General features: G+C 37.5%; 1 protein-coding gene across 4 annotated transcripts in view; it reads left to right on the forward strand.

Moving 5' to 3' along the window:
- The first annotated feature begins 8,469 nt into the window (after window positions 1-8,469).
- ABC1 (ABC transporter 1) overlaps window positions 8,470-24,871 on the forward strand; it is a 33,599-nt gene continuing 17,197 nt past the window's right edge. For 2 of the 4 annotated variants that reach the window (XM_089927176.1, XM_089927177.1), the window contains exons 1-7: window positions 8,470-9,243; window positions 9,751-9,976; window positions 10,349-10,501; window positions 10,739-10,897; window positions 11,244-11,403; window positions 12,629-12,738; window positions 14,582-14,698. In XM_089927176.1, the coding sequence (XP_089783302.1) occupies window positions 8,708-9,243; window positions 9,751-9,976; window positions 10,349-10,501; window positions 10,739-10,897; window positions 11,244-11,403; window positions 12,629-12,738; window positions 14,582-14,698 (1,461 nt within the window). In that variant the 5' untranslated portion in view covers window positions 8,470-8,707. Of the gene's footprint in view, window positions 9,244-9,750; window positions 9,977-10,348; window positions 10,502-10,738; window positions 10,898-11,243; window positions 11,404-12,628; window positions 12,739-14,581; window positions 14,699-15,020; window positions 15,667-16,014; window positions 18,830-24,871 lie in introns of those variants that run through there. The other 2 variants (XM_089927175.1, XM_008779194.6) reach the window with 2 other exon arrangements.

The following is a 24,871-nucleotide window of genomic DNA, read 5'->3' on the forward strand; positions in this document are numbered from 1 at the left end:
TTGAAAGAAACAATATTTGGAATTTAGTTAAAAGACCTGAAAATATTTTTGTAATTGGAACAAAATGGGTTTTCAAAAATAAATCAAAAGAAGAAGGCATTGTAATTAGAAACAAAGCTAGATTAGTTGCCAAAAGATATAATCAAGAAGAAGAAATTGATTTTGATGAAACTTTTGCACTTGTAGCTAGACTTGAAGCTATTAGGCTATTACTTGAATTTGCATGCTTTATGGACTTCAAATTATTTTAAATGGATGTCAAAAGTGCATTTCTAAATAGTTTTATTATTGAAGAAGTTTATATAGAACAACCACCCGACTTTGAAAATCATGAACTTTTAGATCATATTTTTAAATTGAACAAAACACTTTATGGCTTAAAGCAAGCTCCTAGAGCTTGGTATGATAGATTAAGAGAAAATATTGATAAAACTCTGTTTATTAAAAAAAAATGTTGATATCTTAATTGTTCAAATATATGTTGATGACATTATATTTGATGCTACTAATGAAAGTTTATGTGAAGAATTTGCTAAGCTCATGCAAAGTGAGTTCGAGATGAGTTTCATGGGTAAACTCAACTTTTTTCTTGGACTCTAAATCAAGCAAACAAGAGATGGAAGCTTCATCTGCCAAAGCAAATATACAAAGAAAATCTTAAAGAAGTTTGGCAAGGAAGATTCAAAACCATTAGGTACTCCTATGAGCCTCTCTTGTAAATTAGAAAAAGATGAGCAAGATAAATCTTTTAATTCAAAGCTGTATAGATGAATGATTGGATCTTTACTTTATCTTACAGCATAAAGACCTGATATAATGCATAGTATTTGCATGTGTGCAAGATATCAAGTTAATCCTAAAGAATCACATTTTATTGCTGTTAAAAGAATTCTAAGATACTTGCTAGGAACTCAATATTTAGGTTTATGTATTCTAAAGCATCTACAATTGACTTAATTGGTTATTTAGATGTTGATTTTGCTGGTTGTAGATTAGATAGAAAAAGTACAAGTAGAACTTATCAATTTTTTGGAACAAATTTAATCTTTTAGTTTAGCAAGAAGCAAAATTCTGTAGCACTATCAACAGCTGAGGCTGAATACATTGCTGCTGGAAGTTGTTGTGCCCAAATCTTATGAATTAAACAACAACTTAAGGACTATGGCATAAAACAAAGTAAAATTTTCATAAGATGTGACAATACTAGTGTCATAAATCTAACTAAAAATCCTATATAACACTCAAGATCTAAACATATAGAAATCAGACATCATTTCATAAGAGATCATGTTCAAAATGGAGATATAAAAATGAAATTTATAAGTACTGATAAATAAATTGCAGATATTTTCACTAAACCTCTTAATGAAGAAGTCTTTTATAAATTTAGAGGAGAACTATGCATTTGTGATCCATTTTGATTGACTGATTATTAATGTTACATTGCATATTTTGATTGATTATTAATGATGGAATTTTGATTGATTTGATATGTGGTTTGCATTTGATTTTAAAATTTTATTTAAAAGTATTTTATCTCTTGAACTGTTTGAGGAGACGACTCATGTAAATGAGGAGTCGACTCATGTAGTAAGGGACGACTCTTTACTTTCATGAGTCGACTTCTGACCTACGTGAGACGACTCATAAATTAAATGAGTCGGCCAATGTGATACTATTTGAAATGCTTTTTAAAACGTTCTCTCTCTGAAATGTTGGAACTGAAACGTCTCCTTCCGTTTTAAAGCGTTTCCAATCTTCAAACCCCCTTTCAAACAAAAAAATCCTCCAAAACCTAGAAAACCTTTCTGAGGTCCTAATTGATCTTCCAATGGCAAGAAGAATGCAATTCACATCCGGACCAAAGAGAAAGAGTATGACTATTCAAACTGAGAGAAAAACAAAAGCTAGGGCAGATCGAATTGTGGATCCTCCTAGTCAAGAAACGCCGCCACCTCAACCAGATTCGACTCCTTCATCACCTCTGTCTTCAACTCTGAAGTAAGGATCTCTCTCCACCAGAACCGTCTCCATCGGAAAGAGAGTTGATTTCGAGTTTCTGGAGAAGGAGAACTTCCATTTAGGTCAAAATCTGAAGGAGATGGGGCGGGAATACTTGTGCTCATTAAACCTTCCAACTTATTCGGACTTAGTACGGGAGTTCTACAGCAACGCCAGATTTGGGCAAGGTCAGATCTCGTCCAAAGTCAAAGAGACTTCTCTCCAAATCTCAAAAGAAATATTAGGGATGCTCTTCGGATTCCAACTGGTGGAGAGTGGAGATCATATGGAAAATAGGAAAGAAGGAGTAAGTTCCATTCTGAACAAGGAAGTCACAGAAGATTGGACAGAAGTCTATGCCAATCAATGGAATGCTGAGATGCGTCTGCTGCACAAAATGCTATTCCCGAAGACTGGAAAATTTGACTGTCTCGGAGAGAGATATACTGATCATGCACCATGTCATTCAAGGATTACCACTGAACCTACCCTACATGATGATCAGATACATAGAAACTCAAGAACAAAGAAAGGGAGCTTCACTTCCTTATGGTATGGTATTGACACTAGTCTTTATTTACTTCAATGTGAATCTAGAAGAGGAGACCAAAAAGGAACTACTGAGTTCAGATGTCTACAATGACAAATCACTGAAGAGAATGAGATTTGTTAAAGCTGAGGCTAAATGGATTCATAAAAGAAAAGGATTTCAAGAGAAAAGTGGTCAAGAGACTCCAAGACCACTAAAAGAAAAAAGAATCCCTATTGAAGCCTCTCAGAAAGAACATAAAGTCAGTCAACCTCCTCCAATCCAAAGACCTTCAGATCTACCACTCAGACTTGAGAAATGGCAGCTGAAATTTATTGGTGACAACATCATTAAAGCACTGTTCAACTCTAGAGTCTGCTGGAATTCAATGATTGATCTCACTGATTTAGTAAAAGAAGTAAAAGTAGAGCTTCAAGGACTAAGGACACTTGCAGCCAATCAACAAAGAAGAATTACTGATATTGAAAAATACTTGAGGAAGTAAGAAAATTTTCTTCAAGATTCTCTGCAAGAGCTGAAAGAAGAACATTCTCACCTCTCTGCCTCTCTCTCTGCACTGCAAACAAAAATGGACAAGCTGATGGCAGACAAGAAGGAAGATCAGTCTGGACCTTCATCCTCTTCAAAACCTTAAACCTAGACTGAATCCATCCTTCACTGTTTTAAACGTTTCATTTTTTTTAAGTTGGTTTTCATACCTTTTTGGCACATTTGTATGATGATTGGCCGTATCAATTATATTTTGATTTATAGATGTGTACTTCACTCTTATTGCAATGAATACTTACCTTTCTTAAAATGGACATTTTTGTTGTTCTGATACATTAAATCTATACTGGTTCTGATACCTTTTCTCTTTAAGAAAATTATTAACCCTTGATTAATCTTTAATGCTTAAGATCCCCAAAAAAGGGGAGATGGAAATTATTTTCTTCCTTCCTTTTGTTGATGACAAAAAGGGAGAGATGGAAATGGAGAACGAAGAAGATGGAGATGGAGATGGCATTAACAATAAAATATAGGGGGAGATCACTATAATTGTCAACTAGTAAGAAAAGAAAAGAATTAATTAAAGAAGAAGGAAAAGAATCCTAAGAGAAGAAGAAGACAAAGAATTCTGCATAATTTAATTATTTGTAATTGATAGGGAAAGATTCTCTTCTCAACTTATTGAAATTTTGCATATATCTCTGAATGTCATATCTGTTCTGAGCTTCATTATAAAATTCTTATAATTGTTCTAAATCTTATTACAAAATATTTTTAGGCTCAATAGTTTTATCATCATCAAAAAGGAGGAGATTGTCAACCCTAAAGGATGAATTTTGATGATTACAAAATACTTGAGTTAATATTGTGTACTAATGATGTTGGCTTGACTGTAAAGTTCTATAAGTTAGAAAAAATCAGAAGAAATGAAGCACTGCAAAATCTTTATCCTTAACACTTCAAAAACACTTTATTGGATATATTTTAAAAGAAAAATTACCTTAATCCAATCCATGAAGATCAAAGAAAAAGTCTAAATAATTCTGTCTGAGGCACTTGAGTTGACCCCTGACAAAAAGGATAAGTTTGAGTCGACTCTGGCACGTTTTCTTCAAGTGGCACAGTCAATAGTTGACCCCCGCAAGACGTGAGTCGACCCTTGTGTAGTTCAAATTAAACAGAGGACTTTTACCGTCTGAGGCAAGATTTAATGAGTCGACCCTTGCCTCTAATGAGTCGACTTCCGACATTGAAGAGTTGACCCTTATGTTTGAAGAATCGACCCCAGCTCAGTCTCAGCGTTGGTCAGAAAGATTGTTTAATGAGTCGACCCTTGTATTTGAAGAGGCGACCCCTGAAGAAGATGAGTCGACCCTTATGTTTGAAGAGTCGACCCCAGCTGAGTCACAGCATTGGTTAGAAAGATTGTTTAATGAGTCGACCCTTGTGTTTGAAGAGGCGACCCTTAAGTTTAAAGAGTCGACCCTTTGAAGTTACAGCAGCAAGAGCCGTCTCAATATATTGAAGTGCCGACCCAGGATAAACATGAGTCGACCCCTGGACTGCATGAGTCGATCCCTGTACAGCTGGCACCACAATGGAAACCTTGTAACAAATTTTGTCCTTTTTTGTAACAGAAAAGATTCCTATCAGAATGGCAAGAAAGAAAATTGAATCCCTCTGAAGAACTGGTCTATAAATTCAAGAGAACCTTAGAAAGAAAATAGAACAAGGAAGATATACATTCAATTAAGAAAAGAAGATTCCACAAGAAGAAGAATCAAAAAGAGAAGAAAAAAGCAAAAAGTTCATCATCCTCACTGGCATTCTTCAGAAACTTGCTTCTATGAGGAAATCAGTCAAAGCTTCTCATCCATTGCATCAAGAAGAGTTGGTGCTTAGCATTGGAATTCTCATCAACGGCCAACCTCTTCATCGGCTTCTGCATTGCTTCTATTGATTCATACTATATTTCTTAAAGCTTTAGTTTTCTGGTTACAACAATCATTTATTTCGATTACTTATTGCTGTAACAGTTTCATCATCTAAAACTTGTAAAGGTACTTCCAAGCCTTAATTGGAAGTTGCTGAATCGGGAGAATTCAGCAAGAAAAAAGTTTTTGGTCGGTTTATTTGAAAACCAACTGGGTTGTTTGTGAGCCCGAAAAACAAACTGTGTAAAGGTTCTTTGTTGGTTGCTTGGGAAAACCAACTGGGTTGTTTGTGAGCCCGAAAAAACAAATGGTGATAGGTTTTCGGTTGGTTGCCTAGGAAAACCAACTGGATTTTTGATTGTGAGCCCGGAAAATAATCAAGCTGTAATTTACTAAATTATAGTGATGTCTCAAGCTTGGCTTGGAAAGTGGATGTAGGTGCTGGAAGTGCACCGAACCACTATAAATCTCTATGTTTGTGTGTGGCTTGTCTCTCTCTCTCTATACCGCATTCTTCTAACTGTTTTCCTCACCTTACTTACTACATTATTTGTGCTGGTTTAATTCCATTGCTAGCTCCCTGAGTCTACAAAAGTATTTTAGTGGGTTAATAAGTCATTTAGTTCATTATTTTTTAAAAGACCCAATTCACCCCGCCTCTTGGGCTGCGCCTCTGGGCAACACATAGCTTCTCCCTAAAAGTGTTTTCTTGACAATGTGAGTAAGCTCTTTTGGTTTTAATAAATTTTTTTTGGTGACCAAAATACCCGCCAACAAATCTCATAATTATATCTTATATTATATCATTTCATAATATATTATTATATTATAAATATAATATAACATAATATAATAGGAAATTAATAAATATTATATTATATTATGTGATTATAATAGCATAATATATTATATTATTGTAGTAATACATAAGATAACATATTATTGCAATCATAATATTATAATATACTATTAATAATATAACAACATAAAATATTAGATTATATTACATGATTATGTTATAATAATATTATATTATTATAATAGAAACATATAATATAATATAATTATATTACAATAATACAATCTAATATAATAATATTTAATAATGTATTATATTATACTATAATATAATATAATCTATTATTAGATTAGATTCTAATCCATTATATTATATTATATTGTTATATTATATTACAATATTACATATAATATTATATTATATATTATATCATAATTATAAAAATATTATATTATATTATATTGTAGTAATATTGTACTATTAATAATATATTATTGTATCATATTATATCATATTGTGTTATATTATGATGCTATAGTATTTCAATATCATATTATACTAAATTATAGCAATATTATACAAAATAATAATAATTTAATATGTGATAATATGTAATATAATATTATATTATACTTCGCTACATAATACTATGCGATATTTTTTATTATTATTTTATTATACGAAAAGTACTTTTTTAATTTAGTTATCAAATATATGTTAAAGCTTTATAATATTTTAATAATATAGTTATAAAATAGCAAATATTTTTTTATATAATTTTATTTTTAAAAATTTTACTCTCTTTTTTTTTGCTAAAGCGGGTGGATCATTCATGACGAGTACGGATGCATCCAATAAAATCAAAAAACAAAATACTTCTGAGTGCCAGGAGCAACTCTCCATCTTCAGCCCATAGGGTACTACCGGAGTGACTGGTTATATAAGCAATCATCCAGTCCGCAGCCCTGTTAGCTTCATGAAAAACATGCTTGGCCTAGAAGGCCCCTCCATCCCTCACTACTGCCTAGATATCTCAGAATAATGGGTGGACACAACCATTACCTCTAGGGCTCCCCCGGATCCAACTGATGACCCCGAGTCTCCTTTCAGGACAATGGAACTGGCCCGTAACACACACCGAGTGTGACGAAGACCCGCCCATGCGGCCCTCAGTTCCGCACCTGGAACCGATATATCAAAAAGTTGACTGGCCCCTGTAGCTACGACCCTAGCAGATGGGTCCCGAATAACAAAACCCGTGCCACCCCTCGAACCTCCGTCCAATACAGACCCATCGAAATTGACCTTGAGGAAACTCGGAGGTAAGGGCTCCTAGGTGAAAAACACCGTATGGGATACTGCCGAAGCAAAATAGAAACCCCAGATGTCCCGAGCTGTCAAGGTCCCTACATCAGGTATGATGTGACTGAGCTCCGCTGCCTGCACACGAGCACTCTCCACCACAAATCTTGGGGACGCAATGCGCTTGCCAAAGGTTCGCGCATTCCTAGCCAACCAGATCTGGTAAGACGTGCAAATCGCTCGAGCCGCCTCCTAGCGAAACAATGGGGACTTCGAACATCGACGCATGGCCTGTAAGAACTGGTCTCTCCGGCCCCGAACCTCCCGCGAGATCCCTGCCAGTCGCCAAGTCGCCCTAGCCCACGTGCACTGAAACAAGGCATGGTTCACCGTCTCGTCCACACCATAGTCCCCACATACTAGGGAAATCCTCAGTCCTCGACCACCTTTCAGAGGAATAGTGCTATCCTCGGGTGGAGTCCCAAGCGCCAGATTCAAGCGCAGTCTGGCCCAAGCTCGTACTGCTGCCAGAGAATGCAGGAGAGGTCGCCCATCCTGACGCTGGTCCTAGTAGAGGTGCTCCAGACCCACACGTCCGGACCTGCACACCTAGGTAACGGGAGGGAACAGACCCTCTCAGCCAGATGCTCCCCAAAAACTGGACCAGCCTAGACTCGTCCCAAGCAGCACCCCCGGGGCTAAGGAGATAACAGACCCACAGGTCCTCCGCTGCCTCAACACTAACCAAAGTCAGCCAATGCTGCAAGAGGAGGGCATCTACCCACAGGTCCTCAGCCACATCAATACTACGCCCATCACCTATCAACCATCTAGTGTGCATCAACGCTGTAGGCAGGTACTTCGCAATCCCTCGCAATAGAAAGAAACATCTCTGCCCGCGTGCTAGTGCCTCAGGGCCCACTCGCCTATAGCGAGCTACCATGGTCCGGCTCCAGAACCCCTGTGGCTCCAAAAGGAATCAAACTGCATGCCGGGCAATGAGCACCTCCCATCTCTCCAAGAGAAACAGAACTCCAAGGCCACCTTCATTAAATGGGAGGCAGATGCTCTCCCATACTACTAAATGTACCTCCTGACCACCACTATGTGAGCTCATAAAAAAGCCCTGAGTAGCCGTTCAATCTTCAATAGCACTATCCTTAGCACCACCGTATTTGCCATGAGATTGATGGGCATGGAACCAAATATAGATCTGATCAGCGTCAATTTATTCATCATAAATAGAGATCTAGCCCGCCATTCCTCCGGTCTGCTGTGGACCCATCAAACCAGCTCGTTTTAAAATAGCAACGACAATTCCAAACTCTGCCGAATAGCTACAATGTTGGTGGGAGTATATTAAAAATATTATTAGGATTCTATAGATTTTTTTTCCAACATTGCAACTGTACGATGGGTGGGAGTTTGCCCCAGGCGGGGGGCTGAGAAAAGTTCTCAGGCTTGATCCGAGCGTAACATGCAACGCGGGCGAAGAGCTTCCACGTGACACCGCCACGCTTCTTTTCTTCTCCTCTCCCAGCGGCGGCGCGCATATAGGCGCACCTCCGCCTCGGCAAGCGCACGTTAGCGCGCGAGAGCGCCCGTTGCTAAGAAGCATCCCCTCCCCCGCCCATGGCACCGCCGCTCCAGGACCTCCGGCGCCTCCTCCGCGGCGTCTCCCTCGTGGCCCTCGAGGCCGCCCGCCGGTCCCCAGCCCTCGAGGCCGCCCGCGCCGGCGACCTCGAAACCCTAATCTCCAGAACCCTCAAGAGCGCCGTGGTCTCCGGCACCGATATCGCCGGGCTCACCAGAGGGAGGCCCCATCGGGTTTCTGCCCCTCGGACCAAGGAGTCCATTGTTTACTTCTCCGACCAAGTTTCCAAGAAGGCCGGCGCGAGATCCGAGCCTCAGCAGGACGGTTCCAGGGAGGCTTCGGCGGTGGGGATCGAAGAGAAAGTTGTCACCTTGGAGGATTCCAAGGATGCCAAGGTTGGCGGCGAATTGAGGGATTTGGACGGAACTTGTGAGCAGAAAGATCAAATTTTGGACACTTCGAGGGGAAGAAACGATGGTGATGGTGGTGAAAATAATGTAGCAGTTGCTCCATTGAAGAGGAGACGGCCGCGGGAGAGAAGAGTCCCATCGACCCCTTTTAGCAGAGCTTTTGGGTGAGTCAAGCCATTCCCTCCATCCATATGGTAACCAATTAGCTATTCTTATACTTTCTTCTGTAACGTTAAACCTTGATTCAAATTCCCATTACAAGACGAAATCGATGATGTTTTCTAGATGAAGACAACTTCTAGAGCCTTCAAAAAGACTAATTTTGATTGGCAAATTGCTTCCTTTTGATAGCATTAGTGAGTTTTGCTCTTCGCTGGTTTTGCAGATTCTCCTGGGTAAATCTCCACTGAACGTGAGATTTACAGTTTCAGGTAGTCCCGCTGATAATATAATTCGTTTGTATAAATGTTCTTTTGACACTGCTCAAGGACCCATTTCTTTTTAAAATGTGAATCCTATTTATTCTGTGCTTGGAACTTGGACATTCCAGGGGATAAATCATCATCAGGAACGATATTTCACTTCATTGTGTATTAAGTTTGGTAAAAAATATAATCTTCATTATTGGATGTCATGAGCTCAGATGTATCTCTTTTTTCGTAATTCTGAAGGTTTGCTGGTCTGGGAGCTGGGCTTGCATGGGGTACAATCCAAGAATCAGCAAAGAGGATCGTCTTTGGTACGCCGAAATCAGATGAGAAGCAGCCTGTCCTTTCACCATTCTTATCGGAGCAAAATGCAGAACGTTTGGCGCTTGCACTGTGTAGAATGCGGGGGGCTGCTCTGAAATTGGGCCAGATGTTGAGCATCCAGGATGAGACCCTTGTGCCAGCACCGGTATTATTCGTTTCTCGGGCTTTTAGTTTAGTGCTATACTGCTATGCATTTTTGTTGTTGATACAAGCTAAATAATTTACTTGAGTTGATTTCTTGTGGACCATATTCTTTGGAAACTAAACAGCGTATTGAATCTTCTTGCATGTGTCTATGGTTTGGTATAATGGATTTGATGATATAACAAAATTGATACTTCAGATTCTTCTTCAAGTATAACAATATTATTGGAACAAGAACTGTGAGGAAACTCTCTATATCTAGCCAAAAGCTGTCACCATTGTCCATTAATGCATGGAATTATGTATACTGCGTTAAGTTTATCATAAGTGCTTTTATGGCATCTTTTTTCTTCTTTTTTTTTTTCTGATGCAGATTTTGGCAGCTTTAGAAATAGTTCGTCAAGGCGCTGATGTGATGCCAAAGAGCCAGCTCAATGATGTCTTGGATGCTGAACTGGGTCCTGATTGGTCATCTAAACTTAGGAGCTTTGATTATGAGCCATTGGCTGCTGCTAGTATTGGACAGGTCATTTCATTCCCAAGCCATCTAATGTTAACTATGTAGCTTATACTTATCTTTCTTCTTCTCTCGAAGTTATTCATTCCTTTTGCCATGTCACAAGATCAAAGAAAGCAATTCTTAAAAGGCTTAGTAATTACATCTCCAATTTCCAATCTGTTTAATCTAATTTTAACTGAATTTGGTTCAGTTGATTTATGTTTACTTTGATTTTGAAAGGCTGATTTACCTTCTTCCTTTCAGGTTCACCGGGCTGTTATGAAGGATGGTTTGGAGGTTGCTATGAAAATACAGTATCCTGGTGTTGCAGATAGCATTGAAAGCGATATTGAGAATGTTAGGCGGCTTCTAGATTATACAAATCTCATCCCAAAAGGGCTTTTTCTTGATAAAGCTATGAAGGTAAATTGATTCATTGTGATAGCATTTTTGATGTTGATTCCCTATAAAATTTTTAATTATTCTGAATTTAACTGATTGCTTTTCAACCATCTAAACATTCAACAATAAAATTTATGCTGCCCTTCCAAGTATTTAGCAACCATGAACACTCTTGTACTATTGTTCAAACACATTATTTACTTCGATTCTGCAAATAGTCTCAGATTTCTTTCATTTCCAATTTTAAAACCCAAATATCAATCTTTGTAGATCTCAATGCCTCAAGACATAATTCTAAAGAAGGAAAGAAACAAACTTTTGTGTTAAATTATAAAAATAATCATGGGTAATGTTGAACTTTTTACAGGTGGCAAAAGAGGAACTATCTCGAGAATGTGATTATGTGTTGGAAGCCACAAATCAAAAACGATTCCATGGGCTACTGTCTGGTTCAGAAGGATTCTATGTTCCTATGGTCTTTGATGAGATTTCAAGCAGAAGAGTTTTAACAACAGAGCTTGTAACAGGTAATAGACATCTGCTCTGTATCACTCTTCTTTTCTAAATAACTGAAAGTTTTGGAATCTTGATCTTATCCCAGTTTGCTAGTGTATTCTAGTGTATCCTGAGCCCGAGGTATGCTTGGCTGTAATATGAAAGATAATGTTCATTGTCTCTATCATTTATAGGATAGGTTTCTAAAAGTATTACATAAGTATTCTATTGACTTCTTTACTGTATTGATTACATTTATGATGAAGTGTACTATTATTGCTTCTTCTTGCTTTAATTCATTTTCTTGAGATTTTAAGGCACCAATTGCTTCAATGGGGGGTCATGGATTTGTGAGTTTGTTTGTTTGTTTTCCTAACAACTGCTTGTGATTGCACTTGGAAAGATAAACCCAGATTAAGCTGATTCTTGCAATGTTTTATTAAATAATATAAAATCACTAGTGCTAACTGAAGCATGGAAGCGTATATGAAGCTAGTAATATTGAATACTTTAAAAATGTATGGCAAGAGTTTGATTTCATACTAGATAAATCCTTGTTATTTGCACACGTTGTTAGGCTCCCCTTCTCAGAAACTATTGCTCTCTATATTTTCCATTTGGGAATTTAATCTCAATTTCTGTATATCTGCACTCTGCATTTTGGAAATTGGATCTAAGAGGCATTAAAATGCATGGGTAATTTGGAAGATTAAATTGAGTGACAGACTATTTTGAGTCTTTGTTAACCATCCCGTGAAGCATATTAATTTTGTATCACTTCCCCCGCATGCTAAAACTATGCTCCTTATCCCATTTATTAGTATTATTCTGACCAAGCATTTGGATCTTTCCTCAAACATTTTGGTTATTTCATTGTTGGACATATGTAATGGTTGAGTTCTCAAATGAAAACTGAGAATTGCATTTCTTTGAGTTTGAAGTGTACTTGTCTGGCTGAAGATGTATATTCCTTGGAAAAGCTTTGTAGGCTTTCTCGATGCTGAAATTTTGGTAGTCATGACAGGTTGCTTGTCTAGACTGGAGTAGTTCCTTAATTGAACTTTTCTCTTTGTGAAAAGACAAGTCATATTCCTCTCAAAGTTTTATTTATTTATTTTTTTATGTTAATAATTAATAAGAAAAATCATTATATGCTTGTGCAGCATTTTCATTATGGATAAAGGTCAAAAGTTTTGATAGACAATGCAGTTTTTCATGCTAACCAGTTTTTTTGACTTCCTGTTTTACTATGCTCAGGAATTCCAATTGATAAGGTGGCACTACTAAGTCAGGAAACTCGTAACTATGTTGGGAAAAAATTGCTTGAGCTGACTCTGAAGGAGTTATTTGTTTTCCGCTTCATGCAGGCATGATCTCGCCCTATTATATACTTATGTCCTTGAAATCAAATAAAAGCTTCAATCCCCTAGTGTGTTCTTCTGAGACTTAGACCTTGTTTGGCAAAGCTTTTGGTAAGCTAGAAAGTGCTTTTTGGCCCTTTAAAAGCACTTTTAGATGGTATAGTAGTATTTAGTAAAAAAATCAGAAAGTTGTTTTAACTTTATTGGATAGCTGAAAACATCTATTGGGGAAAAGCTCTATTTTGGAGCTTTTTCCCAAAAGTGCTTTTTGGCCAATATTGGAAAGCTGTTTTGTTTTTAATAAAAAAATTTTGATGACCAAAAAGCCCACCAACAAATCTCATGATTATATCTTATATTATATCATATCATATCATAATATATTATTATACTATAAATATAATATAATATAATAATAAATTAATAAAATATTATAATACATTATATTTTATTATTACATCATAATATAATAATATATTTTATTATTGTAGTAATAAATAATTATAACATAACCATAATATAACATATTACTACAATCATAATATTATATTATTATAACAATAATAATTATATTATGATAATATAATATAATATTATAATATACTATTAATAATATAACAAGATAATATATTATATTATATTATATGATTATATTATAATAATGTTATATTATATATAAAATATAATATAATATAATATAAAACTATTATATTATAATAATGCAATCTAATATAATCATATTTAATAATAATATGATATTATTACACTATAATATAATATAATCTATTATATTATAATCTATTATTAAATTAGATTCTAATTTGTTATATTATATTGTTATATTATATACAATATTACTATATAATATTATATTATATTATGTCATGTTCTAATAATAGTACATTACATTATATTATATTGTAGTAATATTGTACTATTAATAATACATTATTGTATCATATCATATCATATTATGTTATATTATTATGCTATAGTATTCAATATTATATTATACTATATTATAATAATATTATACAAAATAATAATGTTTAAATACGTAATAATATATAATATTATATTATATTATACTCCACTATGCAATGCTATGCAATATCTTTTATTGTCATTTTATCATACCAAAAGCACTTTCTCATTTTGATTACCAAACATATGTTAAAGCTTCACAATACTTTAGAAATATGGTTACCAAACAACAAGTAGCTTTTTATAAAAATTCTACTTCAAAAAGCTCTATTTTTCAAAAGCTCAACTTCTAAAAGTTCTAAAAGCTCTACTGCCAACAGCAATCCCAAACAGGACCTTAAATTGTTAAGACTATGTCCAAATGTTTTGGTCGTACATGCATGATACATGCATGAAACATATGCAAATGTCTGTGCATGCATGTGCATGTGGTGGTTTTGCAAGATATTCCAATGAATCAAGTTTTAGCTTATTATCCCTTTCTTAGGGTTATCAGTGAAAGATGTCCTCATTGAATAGTTATTTTGCACTTCCTCAAAAAGAGTTTTGCTATTCCTTTCCAAATAATGGCACAAAATTTATCATGGATGCCCCAACCTGATATCTGATATACAATTTCTTTTCTTTTTCTTCATATTTTTGGAGCATCATACTTTTATGTGATGTACATTTGGTTGTTATTGATAGTTCCATACTTGAAAGGGTGCTGATGCTGTAATAACTATCCTAAGATTGCAGAATTTGGCTTGTATGATTTTGTGCATCAGTTCAGTTAGTTTTTCAATTTTTTGGTTTACCTAGTTAATCTCTTATGTTCATCTTTATCCTGTGCATCTCTGTAATGATGTCCTAATTTTTTTCTCAGACGGATCCAAATTGGGGGAACTTCCTTTATGATGAGACTGCAAAAATGATTAATCTCATTGACTTTGGGGCAGCTCGTGAATACCCACAGCATTTTGTAGATGACTACCTGCGAATGGTATGCACTCTGCATTTTTCATGTAGTCACTTTCTGAGGTTTTCAAAGAGACTACTTCCTCACTAAATCTTTATGCAGGACTTTAAATCCTTATCTATCTGCAATTATAATTTTTAATGCTTTTTGTGGTTCCAAGCTATAACGAGATATCTGAAACTACAATAACATCAGAGATTGTAAAATGTATCAAAGATAATGCTAAAAAACATGTTTTGGATTGAAACTTTTCACTTTTCCAAAACATGTTGGAAACGTAGTATCTTGTAAAGAAACTTTTTCCTTCGGCTCTTGGTGCTAAAATTAATTTACCTTGAGTGAGCAGGTAATGGCTTGTGCAAATAATGATAGAGATGCCGTGATAGAAATGTCCCGTAGGCTAGGCTTCCTTACAGGTGAGGAATCAGAGGTTATGTTAGAGGCTCATGTCCAAGCTGGCTTTATTGTGGGGCTACCCTTCTCGAAACCAGGTGGCTATGACTTCCGTTTGACCAACATCGCTCAAAGCATCTCCAACCTCGGAGCAACGATGCTTAAGCACAGGCTTACTCCACCACCTGATGAGGCCTACAGTCTGCACAGAAAACTCTCCGGTGCATTCTTGGCTTGCATCAAACTCGGTGCTGTGGTGCCATGCAGAGAATTGTTGCTACAAGTTTACCAACGGTACCAATTCAGCGACGATGGTGCTGAGATTTTGTCCAGTTCAGTGTAATCTATAGTGATGTCTTATTCTTGACCAATACAATAATGTTGTGCTGCAGCGGGCAGATCAATTTTTCTGAGACCATTTTTTGATTTGGCATCAATATTGGCATCAACTTGGTGTATGGCCTACTCAGTCAAAATACTTTGTATAGGCTTGTGCATTCTTGATGCTTTTTGCCCGGAGTGCAATATTGGTGAAAACCTTGATTCTACCTTACCTATTTTTTAATTATATTTTTACAAATACATTTTTTTTTACAGAACACCCCAATTTTGTTTTAGAGTGCTCTCTCTTTTCCTATCCGCTTAGATAGGGATAAAAATTTTGGAGCAACAAAAAAATAAAATAAATTTGGATTAATCATGGTAAAAATTCTAAACTTACACGGCTTTTTCATTTTTATTCTAAACTTTAATTTAGGGCAGTCAGGTCATCGAACTTTTAAAATTTTATAATTGATACCCTGGTTATGACTTCGGTTAGGTGGTTCTGATATAGATGTTCATATACTATCATATGCTATCAAGAAGTTGTTGATGTGGTAAAAGTGACATGTAGGTGGATTTTACCTTGAACTTAGTTTCCCTTATTTTCACCTCTTTTTGGCTAGTGTTTCTACTACCCAATCTCATCTATGGCTTCGGCCGGCAACTAGAGATTGATAATGGTTGCAAGACAAGTAGAGAATGTGAGAAAGAGGAGAGGAAGAAGGGAACTGTCTCGTCTCAGATCTAAAGTCCATTTGAAAGAAATGGCATCGAGGAGAGTTAGAAGATCATCATGTGTCTCTAGTGTGCAGCATGGACTTAATGGAAAGCTATGAAGGTTCAGATCAATGCAAGTGTAGCTTTGTACCTAAAATATGGACTGCAGTGATGACAACTCTGGACAAAGGTTTAGGAAATGTATAAACTATCAGGTGAGTGTAATTGGTATCATTGTCTCTTAAATTATATTTTTGATTTTGTGGTTGTTAAATTGTGCTATTGATTGTGGGTTGTTTATTTGTGATGTTTGTCGGTATTTATTGGTGACAGAATGATTCCTATGGTGGGTATTTCCTATATATTGATCTTGAAATAAGGGTTGAGCAAAAGCAACTCTTCTTGAAAAGATGGATGGTGCTAGGGACTTGAAAGCCAGGATGAGAAGATCATCTATAATTTTTGGGAGGTATAAAGGATAAAGTTCTAGTCTGAAAGAATGTGGTAGAATTAAAAGGAGAGGCAATTAGTTTGTTAGAAGAGGCAAATGTTTTAAAAAGAGAAGCTACTGACATCAAAGTAGAGGCAGCAAGGATGAAGGCTAAATATGTTGTGTTGACGAGGGAGCTTGTAAAGCCTGATGCAAGGAGGAAGTTATATGTAATTGCAATCATGCTTGCATTGGTTGTGCGTAGAGAATGGGCATCAGGCCGTGCCGGGCCCGACCCAGGCCCACCGGGCCACAGACTAAACGGGCCGTGCCTGGCACGGCCCGCTTAACCTAAAAGCTAAGCCCGGCACGGCCCTAGGCCCGTGGGGTAGCGGGCCATGTCGGGCCCGGCACGGGCCGTGCCAAGCACGAGACGGGCCGTGCTCTCCAAAAAAAAAAATAGTCGTTATGGGTGGCCCATAACGGCTATTTGTGGCTTTTTACCCATTTTGCCTCTCTCAACAGCTATAAAACGGCTAATTTGAGGGGTATTTTGGGAAAAAAAATTGGAGTCCTATAAATACCCCTTTCCTCCCTCATTCTCACCACACCAAACCAACTCTTCTCTTCTTCTCTACTACTACTATTTCTCTCTTCTAGCAATATTTAGCAAGTGCTCTAGGCTTCTAGCAATTTAATTTTTAGTTTTTAGTAAGTGTTCAAGTGCTACACAAGAGAAGGTTCTTGTTCAAGTGTTCAAATGTCATTTATCAAACTGCATGTTTATATAATATTAATGATAAAATTATGTCTATTACTTTTGATAATATATTTAATAATAATTTTGCTGTTACATTATTAAAGGACTCATTGCATCCCATGTTAAATGGAAATTTATTGCATATTAGATGTGCATGTCATATCTTAAATTTTTCTGTTCAAGCTGGCATGGGCATGATTCAAGATGTCATTTCAAAAATTAGAAATGCAGTTTCTTTTATTCATGCTTCAAGATCAAGACTTCAAGAATTTAAGGAACTATGTATAAATCATGGTAAACGTTTTAAAAAATTTAAACTTGATGTAATTACTCGTTGGAACTCAACATATAGCATGATACATGATGCATACCCATATAAAAACTTATTAAGTGCATATATTAATGATCGTAGATTAGGCTTTACATTGACTGAAATTGATTGGAATAAAGAAAAAAATTTGGAAGATTTTTTTGTTAGTTTTTATAATGCTACTAATGTTCTTTCTGGTATTTATTATCCAACTTCATATTCATTTTTACAACAAGCATATATGATTAGTCAAAAATTTGCAGAACGTAGATATGATAATGTTTTAATGCCTATTATTGAACAAATGGAATCTAAATAGAATGAGTATTGGGACAAGATATGTCCTATGCATAACTTAGCTGCTGTATTTAATCTAAGAGTTAAATTGAATGGCGTACTAATTTTACTTGATGCATATTGTGAAAATATGATTCAAGATCCTGACATGCTAAAATTTAGGAAACACAACTTCTTTATGATATTTATGCCATATATGATGAAAAAAATTCATGGATCTAGATTCTCCGTACAAAGCTCTATTTCTTCTTCTAGTAGTTCTCGTTCGTCATCTATTTTTTCATTCATTGCACAGAGAAAACACACACATGCTTCAAATTCATCTTCAACTTCTTCATCTTTAAGTAATGAACTAGAATTTTATTTACGAAATGATCTTCAGTCTGCATATGATGAAAATCAAATAGAGAGTCTAGATGTATTATCTTGGTGTTAAAAATCAATATCCTGTTATGTCTGCCATTGCACACGATATTTTAGCTGTGCCGATGTCCACAGTAGCATCGGAATCCGCTTTTAGTGCAGGTCGGCGTGTTCTTGATGAAAAGAGAAGTAGGATGACTGGCGAAACGGTTGAGATGCTTCTCTGCTTCAAAGATTGGTTGGATGCTGAGGCAAGATTTCAAGATAAAGGTGGACATGATACAACATCCTCTGATGATGATGATACAAACACTACTGAATAGTGAATACTGATTATTAGTAAGATTTTGATCATTTATTTTTATTTCTTAATTTTTTATAATTGTACATTTTTATTTTTTTAATTGTTAAAGTGAGTCATCTCTATTTTTTCTCCGTTCTTATTGTATTCTGGAGGTCAGACCAAACTTCCCTTCATGTACCATTTTGATTTAAATTAATAAACTGGTAGAGGGGTCTATGCCAAACCTCCCACCATTAAGGTGGCTTTATATTAATAAATTCTTAGTTCCCAACATTTATTAATTTATTAAAAAAAATTTATAAATAAAAAATTTTATTTTCATTTATTTTAAGGGGGATGAGCCGTGCCTGGCCCGGCCCAGGCCCTTGTGGGTCGTGCCGGGCCCGATTCAGGCCCGGCCCAGGCCCTTGTGGGCCGTGCCGGGCCCGATTCAGGCCCTTATGGGCCGTTGCGGGCCCGGTTCAGGCCCTTATGGGCCATTCCGGGCTGGCCCGCGGGCCGTGCCGTACTTGGCCCACGAATCGTGCCAGCCCAGACCCTTATGGGCCATGCCGGGCTCGGCCCGCGGGCCAGAAATCCTTAACCCAGCCCGGCCCCCTTTTATGAGCCGTGCCTAGCACGGCCCGTTACTGTAGCAAGCGGGCCGTGCCTGGCACGACCCGCTTTGTGCTGGGCCATGGGCGGCCCGGCCCAATGCCCACCTCTAGTTGTGCGAATACATTTGTGATTATGTAATGCAAAGTTATATGTGATTGCAATCATGCTTTCATTGGTTGTGTGAATACATTTGTGATTATATAATGCTTTTGAAAGTGATGGCCATACGGAGAATAAGCTAATGTAATAGGCTTCTGGAAATTGCCTATGTAATAAATGTTATGTATATTGTTAAATACAAATGCTTCATGTTTGATATTTGCATCTTTGGTTAAGCTCTATTAACCTTTAACTTGTACTCCATCAATAATATAAACCGGTTTATGTAAAGGTTTGAAATCACCTTTATATTCAAACTTGCAATTTGCCACCCAAACAGGTGTACATTGTTTGAAACTTTAAATAGGTTGACATTGTCTGAAATTTTGAACTGATGCTCCTTTTGGTCCTTATTGGATAGGTTTACATTGAACATGTTTACGTTGAATAGGCTGTGACTTACACTGATGGTCCTCATTGCATCTTAAATGGTCAAACGTTAAACACTTTGATCCTAATTTGATGTTTGAGTGTTAACATGAATGCATCAATGTTAAGGATAAAATTTTCAAAAGAAGGAAAGAATGTCATTTCACTAGATCAGATAGGTGCACTCTTTCAAAAGATGGTAATAAATCCTCTTTTGGTATTAGAGAGAATGAACCTGAGCGTTTATGCACTTGAGCACAAGTGCCATTGTCTGAAAGGTTGATCCCGAGCATTAGTGCTATTGAAACCAAAGCATTCATATACATTATCTGAAACATTGAACCTTAGCAACCTGAACAAGTTGAAAATTTTCGGAACATTGAGCAACAACAAACATCGAACTTATAAAACATTGATTATCTGAACATTGAACCTAAGCAAGTGCCATTTATGTACACCGAGACTTCTCGTACAAATGCCATTTATGTACACTAAGCTCTGATAATAGTTTACATAAATTTGAACCTAAGCAACGATTTCCATCTACTAACATTGAACTTACAAAACAAAATAACACAATAACTCTTGATGCACAATTTGAACATGAACACAATTTACACCTGAACAACAACCGCTATTGAACTTATAAAATAATATAATAGTAAAGCCTATCTTGATGGGGACATCAGAGCTACTCGCTTGTCGGGTTACCTCCGCACGCGTTGCGACGATCGCAGCGGAAAGACGCGCACGGGGTCGTTCATCTCATGAACGTCCCGAGGAACGTAGATTTCAAAAAACAATTCCGAGTTTTCTAACTTAGAAGATCATAAAATCTGAAGGAAAGGATTAAATTAATTGCTTGATTATTTTTCAGATCTACAAAACTTATAAAGATCAAATCTTCACCTTGTGCGGGTAGATGAACGCCGCAAATTAATGATCGTTGATTTGTTGAAAGGTTCGCTTAAAGCCGCACATGCGTCCGGCCTCCACGGGTATCCACACGAAGATCTTGGTCAATTAAGATCGTGATCTCACCGGGGTGCTACCTCCCTTGCAGAAATCCCTCTTTGATGGTTGGAACTCTTCCAAGCAATCAACTCTTGATTGCTTTCAAGAGGAGAAAGAAGGAGAAGGAAGAAACACTTTCTTCTTTTTCTTTTCATGGAAGAAGAAGGAGGGAAGAGAGGAACACCTTCCTCTCTATGCTTCTTTCCATGCGGCTAATGAAGAGGAGGAAGAAGGAGAACCATGCTTGCTGCCCCCATCTTTGGCCCTTGCGGATGGAACAAGGAAGAAGGGGAGAGGCCGCCATCATGAAAAGAAGAGTCTTAATCCCAAGGGCGGCCGGCCCCCTTTTTATTTCTTTTTATCTAGATACCCTAGGCGTGGCCTCCTCCTTAAAATTAGGAGGAGCCACGCCCCAACCGGGTCTCGCGTCTCGAACACCCGGGACGCGCGTCCCGGCCATCCGGGACGTGGATCCTGGGGCCTCCTTTGATTGGATGCTGAAATTCTCCTCTAAGGAGGATTAGGTGATCCAATCCTTATCCATATTAGTCCTAATCTAATTAGAACCCAATTGGATCATGACTCAATTAAACTCTTCAATCCTAATCTAATTAGGAGTCATCTTCATCTATTAGACCAATAATTAATTAGGACTCTAGGAGTCCTAATCCAATTTGGACTCATATAATTTTAGTCCTAATCCAATTAGAACTTTAGGAATCCTACCCCAAGTAGGACTCTAATAATTTGAAGTCCTAATCCAATTAGAACTCTAGGTGTCCTACTCCAAGTAGAACTCTTGAACCTTATCATATAAGATCGAGCCCAATTAATTAAGTCCAATTGATTCAATCAAATTGCAATCCAATTGCAATTAATTCCTTCTTCAACTCACTAACTCTTAGTGGGTTAAACTAATTATCAATCAAATTGACAATTGCAAACTATTGTGATTCTAAATCACAATCCAACCATTAGATCAATCAGATCCTCTATTATGTGTGATCCCATAGGTTCTATTTTGTCTAGTAGTGAGATATATTGTGATTCTTATCACAATATCATTGAAACTTCTTTCAACGGGTTGGAACAATTCCAACTCTTTTCATTCGGGTTCACTGATCACTAAGTGAATGCCTTTGAGTCTCACCATCCACCAGTGACACCTAACAGCATGTAGTGGCAACCTAGCAGAATGAAATGATGAACCTCTAGGTGTAGTTAGCATATGATACAGTCCCTCTGTTGCCCAAGGAGACAACCCAAGAGGGGGGATGAATTGGGTTTTGATTAAATATTGCCCAATTAAAAATTACTCTCTTCTTCTCTACTATTGTTCACTCTGGCTATTTAAGTGATTCTATTCGAAAAATAGCCGTTAGAGAGGAGATTAGAGCCGTTCTGACCCGTCTGCACATTCTGACAATGTATCCGTTGGGATCGGAGTCGACTCGTGCGATCTGGAGTCGACTCGGCTGTTGCTGGAGTCGACTCGCGTTATACTGGAGACAACTCGACCATTGCTCCAAATTTGAATTAAAGTGAATACCTTGTCCTGGAGTCGACTCGCCAACAGCTGGAGACGACTTGGACACTTAGGAGACGACTCGTTCTCAAAAATCCAGAGAACCCATTTTTTGATTTTCTTCCTCGAGTCGACTCGGGTTAACTTGGAGTCGACTCGGCTGACTTGAGAGACGACTCGAGATCTTCGGGAGACGTCTCGCTCTCAGAGACCGAAAAATTGATTCCTTATCTTTTTGAACTGATCTGCCTCGGAGTCGACTCGGGCCTTGCTGGAATCGACTCGGCTAACTTGGAAGTCGACTCTGGAACACCTGGAGTCGACTCGTTCACAGGATCTCCGAAACTGACTCTCTGCCTTTTTGTCAGCTTTTTCTTGGAGTCGACTCGGGACCATCTGGAGTCGACTCATCTATCACCGGAGTTGACTCGCAACCTTTTGGAGTCGACTCGCTCTCAGGGCCGAAAATCCATCATTCTGTCTTTTTGTCTATTCTCAGTCGGAGTCGACTCGTAGAGTCCCGAAGTTGACTCGAGCTTGTGTCAGAAACTTGCAAGCATGCCGAGTCGACTCGCAGAGTTCAGGAGTCGACTTGTGATGCAGACTATGGTTCAAATAGAGTTCAATACTTAACCAAAATACTCTGAACCAAAACTCAAGGCACTTAGACAGAAATTTATAAAGATTTACCTGAAACACCAGATTGAATTCATTAGAATAATATAAGACATACTCAAATGCTTTGAGCTCATCAAAATCAATTAGGGAATACTCAATCACTCCACAGTCTCCCCCTTTTTGATGATGACAAAACATTGAGTATTTTTAAAGTGAATTACTCATTCAAGGAATAATTCAAGGTAAAGTTTTGAAATAAATTCAAATGTCTAGTCATTTAATGTATTCAAAATTGAAAGGTATGAGTCAGTAAACTCTGAAATTAAAGCTCCTCCTTTCATTTGGAATTATATAAGCCTTCAAATCATACAATCAATTGTTTGGCTTATATGTCTTTAATGAGTTAGCTTTCTTAGAATTTCAGATTCTTTCCCTCAACATGTGCATTCAATTTTGTTTGAACTTTGTTCAAGTTTTCTGGATTATCTTTTATTGTTTTAAACTTGAACTTAAGTTCTTAATTATAGAAGAGAAAATCTGATAATTTGTTCTTGAATATGATCCGACTAATCTCCGAATACCCCTTGAATAGACTCTGGAGATTACTTCTTGAGGAGCCCCAACGGAGGAATAAAAAACCTCGAGGTATCGAATCCACTAAGAACAAATCACATTTTGCTTAAGTGTTTTCTTGTTTAGTGATTTTCTTTACTTACCAAAAGAACAAATCACATTTTGCTTAAGTGTTTTCTTGTTTAGTGATTTTCTTTACTTACCAAAAATACCATATTTTCTTTCCCTTTTTGTCATCATAACAAAAGGTGAAGTACCAAGAAGTCATAAAAGAAACATAGTAAATGAAACAAAAGGACATGCATTTTCATTCACTGTAAACTTGAATACATAAGAGATGTTCAGAAAGTACATCTACAGTAAAGAGATACATAGTATTAAAACACAAAATGCATACAACCAACAAAAGACACAAAATGCAGCAAATACAAAATCATCCTCTAGGGGAGGGAGGACGAGGGCGAGCACTCCTCTGCACAGTACGTCGTCCACGCTGATAAGGCTGTGAAGAAGTCGAGCTCGTCCTCGAAGATGAAGGCTGTGACGGACCAGGTGCGGAGGCTCTAGCCAGAGGAGCAGAAGGCCTGGGAGGAGAAGGCTGAGGCGTTGGCGCGCCAGCACCAAAGCGGACCTCCAAACCAAGTAGGAGCCTCTCCAATGCATCGGTCAAAGTACCAAATTTTGACCACTGCAGCTCATAAAAAACTGCCAGCTGAGAGCAAATCTCAGCTGTGGAAGCTTCCATCTTCCCCTTCAGGATTGCGACCTCCTTTGCAAACTCGGAGATGTCGAGTTGCTCAGGCTACGCCAATCTTGACACACGGGCAAGGATGCCCTTGATCCGCTCAATGGTGCTTTCCTGATGACTGAGCTGGCTCCTCTCAACTGACTTGACACTCTCCTCAATAGCGTCAATCCGATGGTGCAGCCTCTCAAAAGCATACTTACACCGGGTAGTCACCTCACTAGCAATCCTTCCTACCAAGGAATCGATCAACTCAGTGCTCAGCTGTGGTAAGGAAGGACCAGCGGTGGAGGAGGGATGATCAGAGGGAGCAGACGGTGGCACAGTGGATGAAGGGCCAGCAGTGGATGGGAAGGTGGAAGGATCAGTGGAGGTATCCGGATCACGATCAGAAGTGGGAGAGTGAGGAGCAATGGGGTCAGATGGTATATCAGAAGAATTCTTCCTAACCCATGTACCCTCAACTTTATGGAATCCCATTTGGTGGAGAGTCCCCTCGTTCATATAGTCAGTGTAACGAAGTGAACGCGAGGGTTCCCCCTCAAGGATAGGGACCTCAAACTTCCTAAAGATCAGAGTGAAGAGCATACCATATGGAAGACTCAATCTTGGTTTTTCTAAGGGATCACAATTATGACTGTAAATGAGTTTAAGAAAATTGAGAGGGACGTCATGTAGGATGTGGAACATAATAGCAAG

Source organism: Phoenix dactylifera, chromosome 14 (assembly GCF_051530095.1).
Source record: "Phoenix dactylifera cultivar Ajwa chromosome 14, Ajwa_hap1_PhDact_Kaust_v1.1, whole genome shotgun sequence".
In the NCBI taxonomy this organism is placed as follows: domain Eukaryota; kingdom Viridiplantae; phylum Streptophyta; class Magnoliopsida; order Arecales; family Arecaceae; genus Phoenix; species Phoenix dactylifera.